This window comes from Ursus maritimus, unplaced genomic scaffold (genome assembly GCF_017311325.1).
Source record: "Ursus maritimus isolate PB19 unplaced genomic scaffold, ASM1731132v1 scaffold_12, whole genome shotgun sequence".
NCBI lineage: Eukaryota > Metazoa > Chordata > Mammalia > Carnivora > Ursidae > Ursus > Ursus maritimus.
The window spans coordinates 58,777,628-58,797,319 of NW_024423564.1; the positions used below are offsets into that span (position 1 = coordinate 58,777,628).

At 50.6% G+C, this 19,692-nt stretch overlaps 1 protein-coding gene across 1 annotated transcript in view; it reads left to right on the top strand.

Annotated features, from left to right (window-relative positions):
- PLPP3 (phospholipid phosphatase 3) overlaps window positions 1-19,194 on the top strand; it is an 80,531-nt gene extending 61,337 nt beyond the window's left edge. The window contains exons 5-6 of the mRNA XM_040627259.1: window positions 5,564-5,740; window positions 19,006-19,194. Coding sequence (XP_040483193.1) covers window positions 5,564-5,740; window positions 19,006-19,131 — 303 coding nt within the window. The 3' untranslated portion in view covers window positions 19,132-19,194. The remainder of the gene's footprint in view (window positions 1-5,563; window positions 5,741-19,005) is intronic.
- Window positions 19,195-19,692: the final 498 nt, after the last annotated feature.

Genomic DNA, 19,692 nt, shown 5'->3' on the forward strand with positions numbered 1-19,692 from the left:
TGTTTTCCCTTGTCTTTCCCCCGCCTGTATCCATCCATCATCCATCCACCCATCTGCCTGTCCATCTGTCCATCCATCTATCTGTCCATCCATCCATCTGGCAGTTTCTGAGCCAGACCTTGTGTGAGCATCTGGGGACACCAAACTACCTCCTATTTGGTGTGGAAAGCCTGAAAAGTGAATAGTCTCAGAACAGGTGGATGAGGTCTCCGACTCGGGTGGACTGAGCCACGGCGCCCCGAGGGGAGAGCTGCTAACTCCACTCTGAGGGGCACTGACTGCACGGTTCACAGGCTCTGCTTAGCTTAGAATCAGGGCGGAGATTCTAATACTCTCACTCTTAGAAAAGCTACACAGTTGCAATTTAGACAGTGGCCTTAATGAAAGTATGTGACAGGTGAATTCCAGGAGCACACGCTTCCAGGTATCCCCTATAGGCTGTCCTTTAGCCCACGACAGCCTGTAGTCTCCACATTGCTTTTCTCCTCAGACAGAAGTCCAGTACAAAGACCAATACTTTGTGTGCAGAGTACTAAGTCCCTCGAAGGAGGCCAGGTTCTGTGATTAGAGCTCGGACACATCAGTGTAAATCATGGCTCTCTGTTACCCTGAGCAAGTGACATGGCCTTTGGGCCTTGATCTCTTCATCTCTAAAATGGGCACAGTGGTGTCTATCCAATAGGATGATTGTGATCATTGCAGGTAAGGTCATGTAAAGCGCCTGGAACAGTGTCTGGAACAGTGCTCAACAAACTGGTAGTTTCTTTTTCTCCCCTTGATCGTGACAGAAAACAAGAGCCTATTCCCTCCTGAAGGAGGAGAAAAGTTCACTAAAAATTCTTCTTTTGTCCTGAAAGCAGTTGAATAACTTCCCAGAGAGAAATTCCAGTTCTGCACCACGTAGACAAGTCACCAGGCACATGGACCAGAGCCAAGCGTGAGCTGCAGCGGAGATGAGAGAAGGGAGAAAGTTTCTCCCTATGGGTGTCAGTGATCTGGACAGACTTCCAGGAAGAGAGCAAGCAGGGACATAAGGAAGGACAAAAGCCTTCTTTTCACTCTGAGCAGAGCAGTCCCAAGAGCGATGGAAATGAAGTGAGAGGACAGTACAGACCTGTTTCACCAGTATGCAAATCATGTAATGAAACACAAATGACTTTGCAAGAACCCAGTGTGACTCACCCCCCACATCTGACTCTGCTGGTTTAGACCAGAGGAGCCCACGAGTTCAGACAGACCTCTCTAAAGAGGTTTTGTTGGAATTCCACAGGACCCCAGTTTTGAAGCTAGGACCACGAAGGAGGAGAGAACTCCATTTATGGAGTGAGTTCGGTGTGCTGGGGACTTCCACATACATCATTTTGGGGATGGGGGTTCGTGGGCAGGACCTACAGCTTTCTGTTGTAATCTTCCTGCCTACAGTCAGCCGTTTTATTTTAGCAATTGGAAGAAAAATCTTAGTAAAGGAACGAGATTTGATTTTTAATTTTAACATTCTTTTTTTTCAGCGAGGAACTTTATTCATGTTTGCATCTTTCACAATTTTGAGCAGAATAGATGCTCACGACAGGTGTTTGTTTTTTAAATGAACAAATCTCATTGTGTAAGAGAAAGCAGGACTTGAGAGAAGCAGAGTGACGGGTTTAGGGCCCTACAGGTGACATGGAGCAGAGAAAAGAGTCAAATTTAGTTTTGCTCTGATTGCAAACCAGACCCTTTTCTGCAGGGTCACACTGATGCTTAGAAGTGGATTCTGCCAGCCCAGAGACCTTCACGCAGATGGGGAAGTAAGATAAGTCAGGACCTCAGGGCTGTTGACCTCTGTGAGAGGTCAAGGGGATTCAGCCTTTCTGGTTTTGTCCAGCTCTGCTTACCTCTTTCCTAACCACCCTTTTGCAGGGTGCTTACGACTTTCCTGAAGCCCCCGCAGAAATTCTGAGTCTGGGCAAGTCTCCCTACTATTTGGTTCTGGACAAGGCCTCGGTATCACCGTGGTGAGGAGTGTGACTTCCTCCCGTGGAATGGGAATAAATGCAGCTCCTGCCTCTCATCCTGTCCCCAGGCTCAGGTTTCCAAGGGAGCAGTGTGCTCCAGAAAGTTCTCTCTGGCCACAGTGAGGTCCAAGTCCCTGGTATGGAGAGCCTCACGAGAACTGGGGTATAAACCAGCAAAAGCCAATCCATTTAGCAGTAGGATTGGTGGGGCGCGGAAGGGCTTATTAGATCCTTTGGTCAACCTCAAAGCCTGTTGCGACCAGCTTCTCAAATCAATGTGGAAGGTCATTGTGCAATCTTTCGCTTTAGTCAACTGCTTGTTTTGGTGAAATCAGCCACAGTCATTGAGTAAGTCTCATTCACCAAGGCAAAGGGTGACACAGATTTCTGAAGAATGCCTTGAGTGCCCAGTCCTGTGTGTCTCATTTGACCCTGGCAACCCAGAGAGGGAGATGCTCTTTTACCTGTTTCCCAGATGAGAAGTTGAGGGACCGCCCACTTAGGAAGTGATGGAGCTAGGGCTGCTTCACCCCCAAACTCACGCTACTCTTGCTGCTGTGCTTCCCCCTGAAGCCCCAGCTGCAGACGCCAAGGTCAGTCCTGAGACCTCAAGGTCTGAGTCGATGTGTTCGTTCCTGAGGGAGAGCGAAAAACAAGCTTCAGAGTGCTGCTGGCCATTCCACATCTGACTGCTTCCCCAAGGCATTCTTTTCCCGTGGCCCCTGCTCCTTTCTCATTCATAAGCACTCCCTTCCTGGAGCTCTTCTGATGACTGGTCTCTTCCTCTCTCTCCTCAAGTTCCTCTCGTGTATTTATTTATTTTTTTTCTTTTCTTCAGCTCCAGGCTTAAGTATCTGAGTCAGTGGAAGGGGAGATGTGTGCCATGTCCGGTTGGGAAACCCACCCTTCCTCTGCCCCACCCTGATTTCCAAGGCCCATGACCTAAACTCTGCACGGAGGGGCGGGGAGGAGTTGGAGGATTTTAAAGGAGCGTTTTCTAAGGATCTGCGGATTATTTTATTTGTGAGAAAACCTAAGGCTCGGTGAGATTTTTCTGATGAACACCTGGTGTTCTTTCTGTCCCTGCCCCGGCCCTTGTCCACTGCCAAAATGCTGGAAGATGGCCGGATCATGGTGAGCACAATGCAAACGGACTGGTGTTTTTGCCCCAAGACTTGTGTCAAGTGGGAGCTACGCCAGTGTCACCCCATGCCCACTCCTAGAAGGAAAGGATCTTTCGATTCACGATTACAGAATCCATTGCTGGCTCATTTCTGTGCAAACGAGGGGGTAGCCTTTGACCTACAGGTTATTTTTGATGGTACTGAGGGCCTTGCTTAAAATAATTTAATTTTTCACCATTTCCTTACAGTCACATTTCCCAATTGCGATTCGATAGACAGATACTCTGTAAATGTCAGTAAGTATTGTCAGTAATGAAAGTAAGGATTTCCTATAGAGCATTTACCCTCTTTGCTTAAAAGACCCTTAGTATGCCACGGAGTATGGTTTGAGAAAGACTGACCTACTAAGTAAAAGCCAAGTTCCTTAGTTTGATATCCACACCCTTCCTGAACTGCCCCCCTTTGCCTCTGTAGCCCTGTGGCTCATCGGTCCTCCCACCCCCACCCTGAAGAGCTGTACTGAAAGCCGTGAGGTTCTCCGGAACTCTGGCTTCTAAGCCATTGCTCCGCCTGGAATATGCATCGCTGTCCCCTCTACTCCTAGCAAATGCAGATTGATCTTTAGGACTCAAGTCAAGTACCCCTCCCCCTTAGTAACTGACCTTGGTTCCCCAACTTTCTTCATAATTCCTAGGAAACCTGTAAGTGCCCTTGCTTGTGTTTATGGATTCCCCCAACGAATGAATGGTCTATAGGGCAGGAATTACAGCTTCCCATTTCTGTGTCCTTAGCACCTGCTGGAGTGCCTGGCTTATTTATTTGTTGGTTTGTGCTCTGGCTAGTTGTACAGTTTGGGCCTTTTAGTTTGTTTTTAGCATGATTTCTTTCAAGTCTTTTTCTCCAGATCTTTTTAGGATGTCCCTACAAATCGGATGGGATTTACGTTATCAACCTGATGAGCTTATAAGTTGAGTGTCTATACATAAAAATTGTAGCTGTCTGTTCAACTTGTCCTGTGTGTCCCTTACTTCCTAAAGGGTCCTATGTAGTTCTTGGTCAGCTAATTACTGTTTGTAGAATCACCTGGGCTGCTGTGACGATTTTACCTCTTCTTCTAGGTTGTTCACTGGTTATGTTTCACATACGAGAGGCTGTTGATCTTTATCGCTTGTTAACAGCCACCATCCGTACATTCTTTATTATTATTTTTCATTTGTTATTCTTAGATTGCCCAAGAATGCATTCATAATGATTATAAAGTTGTCTGCTGTTGTGGAGGCCTGGGTTTTTGAAATCGCCTTCCAGGTAGTTGAGGAGTCAGTGCTAGGCCATCTTCCCCCACCGGCAGGAGTGGCTCCGGAAACTTCCACTCATCTCTCTCCTCAGGATCAGCCACCGGCTTGCTCCTTCCTGTCCGCCAGAAGGAAGGTGTCCCTGTGTTTCAGGAAGGGCTGAGTCCCGCCTCTGCCGCTCTCCCAGGTCTATCTTCGGGCCATCGGCTCCCCCCCCCGAGCGCTCCCCCTTTCTGCTGGTCTCCCCCAGTGCCTGCCTTTGATTTGTTGTCGGAAGTCCCCCTGGACCAGTTGCCTTTTCCCCCTCATTTCCCAAGTTCCCACAGGAACCTGGGAAGTAGGTTGTGCCCAGAGGTTAGAACGGAAACTGCAGCTAGATAACTCTGAGGGACAATGCTCCGCTGACGTCATTTCAACTTCTTTGCTTCGGCCAGAGGAGGTGGTTTTTTTCTCCATTTTTCTTCAGGTTACTCTTCTACTCCACCCAGCCCGGTGTCTGTCAGCCTCTGTGTGAAAGCTCTCCGGCATTGTCTGGTTGCTTTATGGGTTTCCTTATAGTCGAGCTCCAAAGTCCATAGTTGGGAGTGGTGACTTGGAAACGTGATCTTCGGGAGGGGTGCATTCTGTTGAAGCAGAAACATCCCCTTGTGACTATCACGAGAACCTCTCCTAGCAATCCTGCATTTGTCCAAGACGGTCCTAAGCGGCAAGTAGTGTGGGGACTGCGCTGCCCGATCTCCAGGGAAACACACAAATGCAGTGCATGGATTGTCACCGATTGCAGAGAAGAAGCCTTACTCCGCTGTTACTACGCTTTCATTCGTTTCAGTCATGAAGAAGATAAAAGGGAACGCACGTTTATGAAGTGTCTAGAATGTGCCAAGCAGCGGGCTCTGAGGCATTCCTCGGCTCTTCTCTTTTTTCTTTTTTCTTTTCTTTTTCTTTTTTTTTTCCTTTTTTTTTTTTTTTTTTTTTTAGTATGGGAACTAAGGCTCCAGGTTTAAGGAGCTGACTTGAGGTCATATCCAGGTTGAATGTTCTTTGTACACCATGCCCCCGAAAGTCCAGATGGTTCCATTTAGTGGAAACGGAGTGGGTGTTGACCTGTAGTCTAATGCACTTAATGTGTGTTCCTTTTCTCCCCTCTCTCCAGCTGTACCTGCAGGCCCGCTTCACTTGGCGAGGGGCCCGCCTGCTCCGGCCCCTCCTGCAGTTCACCCTGATCATGATGGCCTTTTACACGGGACTGTCGCGTGTGTCCGACCACAAGCACCATCCCGGTGATGTGCTGGCGGGATTTGCTCAAGGAGCCCTGGTGGCCTGCTGCATAGTGAGTAGTAGCATGTCGTCCTCGGTCCGCAAGCAAAGCCCCGACGGCTTGCTTGTTCCGTGTTTCCAGCTCAGCGACCAAAGCTAGCGAGCTCTCCATCCTTTTCTCTGCCCGGGGTATCCAGAGTCCCCCCACCCCAGGACCCCTTCAGTAAAAGGATAGTATTTTCTGTTTTCCTTCCAGCCTGTGAGTTTTCCTTCAGCAGAATCTCTTACGTCCTCTTCTCTCTAACCGTGGAAGGTTTGGGCTCATGAAACATTGCAGCCAGAGGAGATCTTAGATGCTGTCCACCTTGGTCACTTGACTGATGAGGACATTTAGGATTTGAGAGGGGAAGGAACTTGCCCCAGGTCACATGTCAAGTGACTAGTGGTGTTCCTGACTCATTTGGTGCTCACATGCTTCTTGGGAAACATCTACCCTTCCCACTGTGACCTTTAGGGTGACTTGGTCAGGCTCTAAACTTGGTGTTGGCTGGAGAAGAGGGAGTTGGGTCAAGGCTAAGCCTTCCCCTGGCTAGCTCGAAGGGCCTTGTCCATCAAGAGAAGGGCCTAGAGAATGGCCTTGGGAGGGGCCGGGTTCCCATTTGCCCCAGGTGACCGGGTTACTCTCTCCTCACACTTCATCCCTGACTCTCAGTGAGTGCGGCATAAGGCATCCCACCTCCCTGAGCCTCCGTCTCAAGAATCTCTGTTTTTCTTGCCTGCTTAAAGTTTTGAGGGGCTTATGCAGCAAGCGCGAGGCACACCTGCTCTGATCCTGTGCCTTCCTGGGCCTCACTCAGGGGCGCTCACGCCAGGCCCGCGGGATCCCAGAGCACAGTCACGGCTGGGTGTTTAGGCACCACGTACATGGGGTGTGTTGTGCGTATAATCCTTGCCCCACCGACTGTAGGACTCATGAACAATCCAGAGATCTGGACGAGCCCTCGGCCTTTCCTCCTTTCTAAGCCTGGCTGCGGCCCCGTGTCTCCCGACGGTGGCCTCTCGCACTCTCCTCTGACGGCGTGCTTCGCCCTGTGCTGACGTTGCTGATGTGTGTCTCCCTTGAGACTGTAAAGTTCCCCGAGGACGGGGACCGTAGGCGACGTACGTGTTGCTCTCCCTGTCTCACCAGTGCCTCTCAAGGCATCTAGCTCAGAATAAATGTGGTTTTTAACCAACTAACAACGAGAATCAGTGGGTGGCTGTCTTCCTTGAGAACACTACAAGGGCCATTCTCTTGAAGGTAGAGGCGTGAGTAAGGCAGGGCCCTTGCTGCCAGGGAAACGCCAGTCCAGTTGCTCGCAGCGCCGGCCAGCACGGGACTTAGAACGTGGCTCGGGGCCGTGACCGAGAGGCCCCCAGCGCGCCTCGTTGCAGGTGAGGGCCGAATGCAGGGTGCGGCGGGAGGGGAGGGGCGGGGGGCCGGGGCCATCGGAGAGGGCACGACGGAGAAAGTCGCATCTGAGCTGCTTGCCAAGGGGCTGCCTGTTTCGATGGTTGTATTCATGACTTTCTTCTTTTTTTCCCAGTCAAGGCCAGAGGGGAGAGAAATTGTGAGAGCAAATCGTTAATGAGAGCAGCTGTCACTGGCCCTTTAACGTGAAGTGACAGCAGGGGTCTGGTGTTTGCAGGGAGGGGTCACCCTTGGCTGACTGTGCCCTTCTGAGCCGTGCTCTTGGCAGGCAGATGGCCTGCTGCTGTGTTTCCTTCTCTGTGCTGCCTTAGTTAGGGTCTCCTGCACCCCCGATTTAAAAAGGTGCTGGGGTGCTTCGTTGCTGTCCTCTTGCATAGCCTAGAGCACTCTCCGTGTGCGGTGAGACGGTGCCCGGGAGGGCAGGGTTTATTTCCAAGACGGACGTGAGGGGTCTGGCTTCTATCCTCTTCGGCTCTGGCTGACTGTAGCGCGGGGTAGGAGTTCGGGACTAGCGTTTGTAAAGCCCCGACTCGGTGCTGGCACCATTCTAGATCCTTTACCCACTGGCTCCTTTTAGACACATGCAGCCATTTTGGAGATGAGGTAACTGAGACTCCAGAGAGACCAGCCAAGTCATCTAAGGTCAGAACTGGTCAACGGCTGCTCCCACATGCCCCCTGACTCCAGAGCTTTGCCCTGTGCACGGGGCAAGGAAGGGTGTTGCTGGAGGTGAGGCCAGCCAGAGTTGACCCGAGGCAGAACAGCATAGAAGGCTGCTTAAGGAGCATCATTTAAGGGTGTCACAGGGCCTTTCCCCACCCTTTGGGTTGATCTGGTCATTGCTTTGAGTTTATTTATTTATTTTTTAAAAAGATTTTATTTATTAATTTGACAGAGAGAGAGACGGAGAGCACAAGCAGGGGGAGTGGCAGAGGGAGAGGGAGAAGCAAGCTCCCTGCTGAGGAGGGAGCCCAGTGTGGGACTCAATACCAGGACCCTGAGATCATGACCTGAGCCGAAGGCAGATGCTTAACCCACTGAGCCACCCAGGCGCCCCCATTGCCTTTCAATTTAAAAGCCTGTTTGACGGAGTAAAGACGGTTTGGAAAAGGATGATAAATATCTTTCCATCTTTTGCCTACTTAGCTGTAAACACATGAGGGCAGGGGTTTGATCTTATTTACGATTTTTCTCCAAATGCCTAACACCCAGTCTGGTACTCATGATACTCAGGAGCTCGTGGTCCTGACAGGCTTGGCATCACAACACAGAGCCGTCCACGTCACGGACGCCATCAGAGAGGCCAGGGCAAGACGCTGTGGCTAGTCAGCCCAAGAGCTCAAGAGTGCTCAGCTTGGAGGAGAAAAGGCAGTGGGTGATTGGCCATTACAAGAGCTGTCATCCTGGCCTTGAGTGTGAGGAAGACATACAGAGCTCAACCCTGGCCCGAGCCGGAGATAGGTCTGGGCAACCTGCCATCTGAGCGCCCTGTAGTCCCTGGGGGAGAGGACAGGTGGCGAACCACGGCCCCACAGGTAGAGCTTTGCAGCATGGCATTCGTGGCCTAGGCCAAAGCCCGTGGCCTCTGCTCTGTTTGGGTCTCGTAGCAGAAACTCCCACTCAAGAACCAAGGCTGGCTGTCCCAGCGAATCCCAGGAAAGCCAGCACTCCTCTCTGAATGTGGCTGTATTGAATGGATCTTGAAACACAGAGCACAGGGGCGTCTCGTGGGGGTGTGAGGAGGACCCGGAGGAGGCAGCACAGAATGGTACGAGGCCACTCCCGGGTGCCAGGAACCCCAGAATCCATTTCACCCTCGGCCTGATTACCTGAGCCAGGCTTCACTGGACCCCCCACCACCTTAACAGAGAACTAACACTTGCGAACATGTATTGCGAGCTCCCTGTGCCAGCCGTGATGATGAGCACCTTTCACAGAGCATCCTCAGTCCCCTTAAAATCCTGTCCTACCCTGTACCCATGATTGTTCTCTAAAGAGACGAGGAAGGGACGCAAAGGATGGAGTACCACAGAGAGAAGGTAGGGAAGCCAGGGTTGTCCGCAGGTGGTCGACAACCAGCACTGTAAGACCCAAGGGCCTGGTCTCCTCCTCTCCACTCCCCTCACCTCCAAGCACACCAGACTTCTCAACGTTTCCCACTGCCTGAGCTCCTGTCTTAGATGCCGGTCCCCCTTTGATGGAGCATGGCTCTGGTTTCACCCCATCGCTGGTAGAACCTTCTGTGTTTCCCGTGTTGCTGCTGCAGCAAATTGCCTCAAACCTAATGGCTTTAAAACAACAAATTTATTTTCCTGCAGTTCCTGAGTTCGGCGTTACAAAATAGGTGTCAGTGGGCTTGGATCAAGGCGTTGGCGGGCTGCGTTCCTTCTGGAGACTCGGGGGGGGGGCGGTTTGCTTCCTTGACTTCCCCAGCTTCTGCAGGCCGCCTGCATTCTTTAGCCAATGGCGCCGTCCTGCCTCTTCAGATCTTTCTTCCATTTTCTCTGGTCTCTGCTTCCATCACCATCTTCTGAGATTCTGACTCTGCCTCCCTCTGCGGAGGGCTCTGGGGGGTCATCGGGTCAGCCGGTTAATCCAGGACAATCTGCCCCTCTTGAGGTCTTTAACTTCATCATATCTGCAGTCTGTTTGGCCATGGAAGGTGACATATTAGCAGGTCCTGGGGATTGGGACACAGACATGTTCAGGGGACCATTGTTCATCTGCCACACCTTCCCCTCCCTCTTCCCTGAAGACAGAATTGTTTGGCTTTCCCCTCCTGCTTCCACGGCCCTTTGTGTGGTTTTCCTGCCGTGGCCTTCGGCCTGGTTTTATTGTGGTTCTGCTCAAATGTCTGTCTCCCCAGCTAGACGGCCAGGGTCTCAGTAGCAAACCCATGGCTTCACGTTCTGGTTGTTCGTCCTCAGGCTTGGTGTGGCGGTTGACACGGTAGGTGCTTAATTAGCCTTGGTTAAAGAGTGAGTGATGAATGAGCTTGTGACCTCAGGCCAGACACTTCCCCTCTGAGCCTAGTTTCCTCATCCGGTGAGCCGATGTTGCAGGCCCCGGAGCTCTGTGACCTTCTCCCACAGAAGTTCAAAGGCATAGCTGCCTTTGTAGTAATTAAGCTCGACCTGCCTTCTCAGATGGCACCGTCTCCCTGCAGTGTCCGTGAAGGTGGCCTCTATTTGGGGATGGGGACTTGTCTCTAAGTGGGAACAGTGCCTCACTCTTGAATGTTGGCTGAGTCACTGCGGAGCCTTGGGCAACAGGCCACGACAGCTTAGCACTTTCACCCAGGTCTGTGGAGAGTAAGTCCTGTCCCAGCAAGCAGATGTGTCTAGACAAAAACCACGTGCCAAGCAGGAGCAGATTCAGTTTCCTCCGCCCACTGCTCACTCGTGGAACCCTTTCCAGAAAGGGAAGATGATGGCACTCATCACAAACAGAAAGCCTGTGTGGCGTCATGGACTGAACAGAAACATGGGTACGTGGAGTGGGATTGGCCTGCACACTGAACGTCCATCTTCATACATGTGAATGGTAGAGAGACCCAGAGGCACACGGACAGACCAGGTAGCGTCCAGACTTGTAGACGGCCATCCTCTCTCTCTCTCTCTCTCTCTCTCTCTCAGCAGCACTGAGAACCACAGACATGCACCGGCAGACAAGCCAATGCAAACACAGGCACATACTGACCCTCACAGCCCCCCTCCTGCCCATCTACACACACGCACACACACAGTTGTCCCTACCAACACAGGAGCTCTACAGCTGGGCTTACCAGACCCACCCCTGGAGTAACCCAGGGACTCAGACGAGGCAACAAACATCAGTTCATTTCCTGTCTGGTGACAACTTGCCTATCTGGTCACCTCCTCCCTGACCCTCTCGCAGATGGCAAATTATGGGGCCCTGGGAGGGGTCAGGGCAGGGCCAGGCCGCCATTGCTGTGGGTTCGGCAGAGGAAGCAGCTGCTCTTGGATGTCATAAACACACAGCAGAGTCTTTCCTGGTTTTCCTCTTCCCTGGGGGTGTAGCTCGGCTAGCGGTTACTCTTTTGTGTGCTGCTGTCTTCCTCCAGGATGTAGGGAAGGGCGAGGGTGTTCTTTGTCTCTGCCCCAGTGAGGTGACCTTGAGAGAAGAGACAGGCAAGAACAGGACTGTGAAGAAGAGCTTGGTGGCGACACCCCTCAAGAGGAAACGGGTGCAGAGAGGGTGTGACACACCCAAGGACACAGTGGCAGAGTTGGGACCAGATCCCAGTGCTCTTAATTCTATCTCACCGGACTAAGACCGTGAACTCCAAATGTGCTTGGTCTGTGTTAGGAATCTGTGGGGTCTCCTTCTCTAATGGAAGATTCCCATCTATTCCCATTAGATTTATCCTTGTGCCTGAGCACGGGGAAATGGATGAAATGACCTTGCAAATGTCTTCTGGCCCAGCGGAAGTCTAGCTCCTTGCCCAGTAGGCCCTGGGGCTGACCTTGCCTCCTCAGGGCCCCCACTTTCCTGTGGGTAGGGGTGCCAGACTGTGGTTATGGGAGAGAGAAGGAAGCAAAGGTGAGGTGGAGGCAGACTTTGGCCCCAACAGATGATGACTGTATCCTCCAGTCTCTGCAGCGTCCTTCTCAGATGTCCTTTCTCATTGCCCTGCTGAGACAATTGGGATGAATGATGAGGCAGAAGACTCTAAAAGGGGCGTCTCACTAGCCATCCGCTCATTAGGCATGTTGTGCATGTCACTTCCTCTCAGGCACCTTTCCCCGTCGTGTGATGTGGGGATGACAGTACGTCCCACAGTCTTTGGTTTGAGGATTCATTGAATAAATGTGCTCAGACTCGGCACGTGCAGCACAGATGGAATGTGTGTCACGGGGATGTACTACGTTTTGTCTTAAAGGTTTGGAGCTAAGAAGAGTGGGTCCTTAAAGAGCTCTCGTGCGGGAGCTTCCCCAGACTTGACCATGATCCGTGATAAGGAAACCATTTTCCATCATAACCCAATAGAGGCACCCACACGTCACTGAAACATTTCACCCGATAAGACTTAGCTTCCCTGTGTGTGTTACATCCTACTATTTGTTATTCAACCTTTAAACATGCCAGTAGTGACCACCAGTCAATGGACTTTGTAACTTACTAATGACTTGTGACATGCAGTTTGAAAAACACTGATCGAATGGGGACCATGGGAGCACAAGAGAGGAGATACGTCTTCCTGAGGGTGTTAGAAGGCTAGAGAGAATTCCTTGGGGAGATGGAACCTTGACGAGGGGACATTTTTATGAGCTACAAAAGAGAAGGAAAGGCATTTCACACAGAAGGAATGTTGCAGAGACACAGGGATGGATGAGAACAGTGAGAATACAGTGTGTCTTCTGATCCTAGAAAACTTTAAAAGGTAGAGCTTCTGGAAGTGGGGGCCCCTGCCTCTTTCCAGCCCCTGTTTTCCCTTTGTATGGTGTTCGTGAACCCCATCTCCTGCTGGATCGAGCACCCCACTATCAGAGCTGTCAGCCAGGAGCTCCCCCTTCCCAGAAACCCTCCTTCATCATAACCTAGAAGTGCCTTCCCAGAAGGTCCCCTGGGCAACCACAGATCTCTCTTCTCCAGAATGGCTCCCACTCTCTCTCCTCTGCTGCTCAGAGCCCTCCTTGTTTTTGTGAGACTAACCTCGTTCACAACCCTCAGTAGCAGGGATGGCCATGAACCATGGTAACTAAGATAGCATTTGAATGGCCCTGTATGGGTAGGAAGTGTTTTCATATAAGTTCTTCCGTGGAAGCCTGACAGTAAAGTGAATTTTTAAATAATGTTTGTACCCAAGTACAGGGCAGATCCATCATCTGAAGTCACAAACCTCTTCACTTTGGATAAATTCTAGCCCCGACAAGAGTGTGACTTGGCCTGGGTGACACAGCAGTTGCAGTTTGGGGACCAGATCCTGCTGTCTGACTCCGAGCGTGACATTCTTTCCACCCCGTCAAGTTCCCTCGCAGATAGACCAGGAAATTATTCAACAGAGACGCTGGCAAGTTCCCAGTGCCAAAAGCCACTGGAGGCCTTTTTTTGAGGTCAAGAAGTGATGATTGCAATTGTGTCAGTCTGATTTGGTCAAAAGACAGGGCTGCCAAGGATGGCTTTTCTTTAGACGTACACTGAGGGCATGAGGGTGAGCCAGGTCCCGAGGCTGTCTCCTGCAAAGAAAATGATTCCTTTAATCTAAGAGATTGTTTATTATGGGAGAGCGGGATGCCAAAAGGAAATCCAGGGGCCAAGGCATGGGGATGTCTGCAAAAAGAGCAGGAGAGGGGCGCCGGGCTGGCTCAGTCGGTGGAGCATGCGACTCTTGATCTCGGGGCTGTAGGTTTGAGCCCCATGTTGGGTGTAGAGATTACTTAAAAATTAAAAAAAAAAAAAAAAAAAAAAAAAAGGAGCAGCACATGGTCTCTATCCTCACATGGGGTGGATTCGAATTTATTGGGGGCTATAGTTGCTGGGCTCTGAGTAGTTCATGAGCTTGAGTAGGTCATAGTCTAAGTGGAAATATGGTGTAGCATTATGCCTGAAAGCCTATGTCTAGGGCTAAGATGGAAGGTCATTGAAAGCTGTGTGGGTAGCAAAGAGAAAATACGGGCAGCATGGGGAAGGTATCACGAAATCCAGTGTACAGATAAAAGAGCGGCTCTCAAAGCAATTCCAAGATGTGTAAGACATTCAGCCATTCAGTAGCAGATGTAGGATTTGAGCCCATCTGTTCATCTGTACAGTGTCCACTGATGGTTCTCCTCACTTGAGTCTGCATAGCAGACACCTGTAAGGGTCGTTGAATGCAGACTTCAGGCCCCACTTCCGGTAGGTCTCGGGCGATTCCCCAGCTGGTTCTGAAATAGATGATCTGAGGATGACACTCTGAGAAATACCAGAACGGACAACTTGCTGTTTTCTTCTGGTTAGAAGATTCCAACATTCTTCTCTTTTTGTATTTATCCATATTTATCCGCCCTGTGCTGGCATCTAAGCTCGGGGGGGGGGGGCTTATAAAAATCTCAGTGTACGAGGACGTGATTCCTCTTTTCAAGGCGTTCACTTACACATTCTCAGAAGTCGACACACTCCAGGACTCCAGAAACATGTAAAGAACAATTTTGCCGTCATGATCTACCCTTTACAACATGACCCGCAGAATTTGCTGAGTTGGCCGTTTGCAGCAGTGGGAGTGGAAACCTGGTGACGGGCCAGAATGCTGGTTCCTGGACGGCTTGGTTCTCGGTGCACTCCAGCCAGGCAGCACCCCAGCGGTGCTGGACGGTGTGGGCTCCAGGGGGCTGGCGCCTCTGGAACTCGTGAGTGCCGGCGACAGGACATCAGAGACATCTTCCTTTTTGATTGTGCTGACTCATTCCCCAAAATAGCCTCAGCAATTACAGGACTTTGAGATCTGATTCTATCTTTCTTGTGGAAAACTCCCACCTGCAGATGGTCTTCCTGTCTGGCTTGACTTCTACCGGTTGGCTTATATTCTGAATCATTCTTTCCCCCCTTTTCCTTTTCCTTTTTTCTAGCTCCTTCTCTGTTTCTTGCCTTCCCACAAAGGGGCAAGGGGAAGAGAAGTGACTTTGTACAGGTAGGCACTGGACACACAAGCCAGTGGCAGTGGCTCATATCTTAACCTCTTACGAGGCCCCAGGCACGTTGTCATCCTTGTGCTTTTGTTACAACACACCCTTAGAGTAATGCTCGGAGGTGTGTCCTGTGTCCTCAGTTAGGTATTTTACTGAAAACAGCAAAGCTTGGATTTGAAAACAAGTCTGACTTGCTGTAGTGGGCTGAGCTGGTTGCCAGTACACAATGGCCCAGTAGAGATAGTCGCCATTTGCAAGGAGACTCCCTGTAGGCCTCTTACCTCCTCGTAACCATGAATGGGACTCCTCGGCCTGGAACTGCCTTGTTTGCATGTAGTCTTGCTCGCGGTTGAAGGACTCTGCCGTCCTGAGGGCTTGGGTCCCATCAGGCCATCTTGCACTCCCAGGTCACAGAAGAGCCTGCCTTTCTGACTCAGGAGAAGGTCAGAACCAATTCCCCAAGATACTACAGGAGGGACCCCAAATATTAGAAGGCAGAGGAAAGCAGAGCTAGAATGTTCTTCCCCTAGCGTGCTTGCCCAGACCTTAAGAGTTTTGATGGGGACAGGTGCAAAGATTTCTGGAGTTAAACGTGGAACTGGAAAGGAAAGCATCACCTCCCCTGCACACATAACCACCCCCCCACGCACACAGCACCTCTGTCAACCGCAGTCCGTTTGCAGCGGTTCAGACATCTGTGTCTTCTTCGCCGGTATTACAACCAAGCCGCGGGCCCGTCCTCCCCTGCATGCTGCAGGTCCTACCTGGCGCCCTGGCCTTCAGGTTCTAAGCTCCCTTTTTGACTCCTTCTGCTTCTGAGATACTGTCTTCTCAATATGCTGCTTCCCTGCGACAGCCTTGACCGTGACTCCTGAGGCCCACGAGGATAAGGTCCAATTCCTTAAGGTGTCCTCGGAGGCTTCTCGAGATCTGGCTCTCTCCTCTCCAGCCTTACTGACCACTTGGCCGTAGCCAGACTAAGCTTCCTTCCTTCGGCTCCTGAAGGTGCGGTCTTCTCTCACTCCTGTGCTCTGCCTAGAACGACATTCCTGGCCTTTCCCACCTGGCTAACTCCTACTTACCCTTATTGAGCTCAGCTCAAATATACCTCCTTTGGGGGAAGCCTTCTAACGCCCCCTCCCATCCCCTTCGGTCTGCATTAGACGCCACGTTCTCTGGGCTGCTTCAACACCCTGACTTCCCTCTATCCTGATCCTTAACACTGCATTGTAAGCTGTCTGTTTACCAGGATCTCCCCCTCATTGCCCTGTGAACTTTTGGAGGGCAAAGACCCTTAAGTGTATTTATCTTTAAAATCTCGGCGTGGCACAGAGCAGATGTTCAGCGTGAAAAAGCAGTTTATAAAATGCAAGGAATCGGAGAAATAGAATTGAAGGCACATGCTTCGGGCAGCGCAAACGGGAACTGTTCTCGCGGCTTGGGGTCTAGATTTCCGGCTTGCCGACGCTGCTGTTTATAAGCCACCGTGCTCTTTCCTACGCAGAGATCTGTGGCAGCGGGGCTGCGGGCTGGGAGCCGCTCCCTGGACCTCAGAGAGCTACCTCACTTGTATAGACCCTTCCCCGCCTGGGCCTCTGGGTTTTCTTTTTGGGTGGAGATCACCTTCTGCAGGAAATGGAGCTGCTCGGAGCGGAGTTTTCACTTCTGCTAGTCCTTTTTGTGTTCTGCTGTTCAAGCGTTAGAAAGACTGAGCCCTGTTTGAGTCCTGACGGGATCGGGTTTCCTGATCCCAAAAAAGCGTTTGTGTGAGCTCAAGCCACGCCAAAAGCGAAATGCGGCTTAGAGGGCGATTCTGCTGGACCTGAGTCAGCTTTCATCCTGCCGCCGGCCGCGCACACGCAGGGTAGGAGCGCGCGGTTCCCTTCAAGTCGGGGGATTTGCCTGTGCCGATAAGATCGAAGGCTAGGGTGCTTGCTTCCAGTAGAGAGGAGTTTAGAAACTCAACAACAAACACTTACTGAGCCCCTGGTGTGGGCAAGGCTCGGTGCTAAGTGTTGTGGGTGATGTAGGATCACTAGGGCCCGGATTCCATCCTCAAGAGGCCTCCCATCTAGGAAGAAACGCTGACAAGCAAGGTCTGGGACACATGAGGGGGGTGGCTTACTCTAGGTCCATTAGGTCATCACTTTGGGGCCCAGAGCATTACAGAAAGAAATGTTTTTTACTGAGTTATGTTCCAGACGCAGGTTTAGGTCTCCTCAAGTACATTATTGCCTTGAACCTCCATATTATCCCTATCTTGCAGCTGGGAAACGGAAACCCTAATATGCAGTAGGTATGAGCTAAGAAAATTAAACTGGAATATAAGCCAGTAGATTAAGGTGGTGTCACAATCTTGAAGGGAAGATGTTTATTGAGGGCTGGGAGACCGAACTCTGCTGTATTTGTCTTCAGCAGGTGGGATGAAGCTGAGAGAAAGATCTCCGAGAAACGAGAGCAGTACGAGCCCTTATCTGGTGTGGCCAGCTGCTAGGCGGGAATAAGTACCGCTGAGAGCCCGCCATGGGGGCGTTGATCGAAGCCTTCCTCCGAGACAAAGCTAAGGAGGAAGGGGAGGGTGGTTTCCAGGTAGAGGTGGGAGCACTGGCTCTGCACCTGTCAGAAAAGAGTTGAAAAGTTTAATTGTCTCCATGTTTAACTTTAATCACATTCGTTAGTATTTCCTTATCCTGGGAGCACTTGAAGGCTCTCCTCGAGGTGGGAGAGACCCGGCACCTCCCAGCAGGGTTGGGTACAAATCTTTTCTTGCCTTGGCTCAGTTCTTTCACTGTTTATACCTCCTTGGAAAAGAAAGGGACAGAAGGCTTAGTTTTTTCCTTTGGTGAACGGTGTGTTCAGTAGCACTTGGGCTGCAAATGTTTGAGTAGGTGATCTGTGGCATGGGTACAAAATGCAAAAGGTGTCATGGTTTTGTAGTGGCTGGTAAGTCTCTGTTTCCCGTTTGTCTTCTAGTCACCTCTTCTCCCAAGTAACCAGCAGCGCCAGTTTCTTACTGTGGTTTTTGTAGCACTTTTGTTGATTGTTGTATTTCTACAGAAAGGACATTTTGGAAATTGGTTCAGCAGGGGATGCAAGTCCCTACTACTGCTGGGCCTTGGCTGGTCTGAGCCTTGGTGTTGGCGAAGTTTTATTAAATTAAGAACTTCACTTGCTAGCCTGTACCGTGTCCAGAATGAGGTCACAGTACCGTCATTATTAGTGAGTGCATGACCCGCGGCGGGACAGGGACTCTTCAATCCAGAAAGCTGCTAGACATAAGGAAATTGGAAAGTGTGTTCTAGTCTCCGTTCCGAATCCCAGCCATGTGTTCCCTATTAAAGGACACGACTGATAGCTGCCTCTTATGGTTTATACTCAATACAAACTCCTGTTGCAGAGTGGCTCAAGTGGATGTCTGGGTGTTTACTTTGCCATCTAATAGAAAGCACAAATTTTTCTTGCTCCGCCAACTCACCAAGTTCTTGAATCTGTCATCATAAGCTAATCGAGACAGAAACTGCGAGTGAGCCATCCCCGTAAGCTTGCAGGCTGGGTGTTCAGTAAATGTTCCTCAGTGATTCTAAGACTGGGTGAGGTCTCGTGCTCACAAGGAGGAAGGACTTCGGGAAGTAGCGATAGGAGTTTTCATTGACCTCTCCTCCGGGTTAGTTGCTGACTCCCTCAGCAACAAAGCCCCGGCTTCTTCACCCCCATCAAATTGTTGAGCTCGCTGGGCTTCCAGGAAAACGTGGTCACAACTGCTTCCTTCTCCAGTCCTGCTGATAGGAATTCATGTTGGCTGATCTCTTGTGGTCACACCCTAGATTTCTTTATGAGGAAAGGGAAAGTATCGTGGATTAATGAGTGTGACTAATTACGACTTGCTTCCTTGTTTAGGAACTTCTTTTTCATCGCTATTCGTTTTCCTTGAGAAATAAAGGAAGTAGGGTTTTGGATATGGAGCACTGGACTGAGAGTCCAGAGAACTGAGTTCTACTCCTACCACAGCTGTGCAGCCTGGGGCATGTCACTGTCCTTCCCTGGGCTTTAGTTTCCCTATCTGTATAACACAATTTGGAATATTTATATACATGGTCTTTATATGATTCTTCCCTATTCAGAGATCTATGGTTTGGAGTCCCCTTTTCCCAAAGTCTGTGCTCCTATGACCTTCCCTTTGCCTATGCCCAGACCCCGGAGGCCAGTTACTGATTTGGATGTCTCATTTTGTGCTTCTAGGTTTTCTTTGTGTCCGACCTCTTCAAGACCAAGACGACACTCTCCCTGCCTCCCCCCGCTCTCCGGAAGGAAATCCTTTCACCTGTGGACATTATTGACAGGAACAATCACCACAACATGGTGTAGGGGCCGCCCACCGCCTGAGCTGTTCTATACAGTGACTGCTGACAGCAAGTTCTTGCTGCTCTCCAATCTTTTGCCCAACCGATTTTAAAAAGGAAAAAAAAAAGTCTTACTTTGTGGCCTTCCAAAATAGGTAGTGTTCACCTATGTGGAAACAACAGCAAACTAACACCAAGTGCCGAAATCCTGGATGTGCAATTGGTTTAAGTGTTCATGTTCTAGTGAACACGGGCTTGTTCTGGAACAAACACTAAAACGATTTGCGTAGAGTCTGCCAGTCACCCTTGTGACCCGAGGAAGCCCAGACCTGTGAGAAAAGCTCAAGTTCCCATTGTAGCACACAATGCCAGAAATAGCACTGAATCAAGAAAATAGCCATCGGGGGGCTCCTGTCTCGTGTCTCTCTGTCCACACCACTCTATTCTGTACTGTGACTTCGGTTCGGGAAGTTAAATACAAGCCAAGAGCAGAGTTTCTAAGCCAGGTGATTCGATCCTGCAGCCAAGCTCCCAGTCCTGAGGCCTCAGCCCTCACTCCCCCGGCCCGCAGGCCAGCAACCACAAC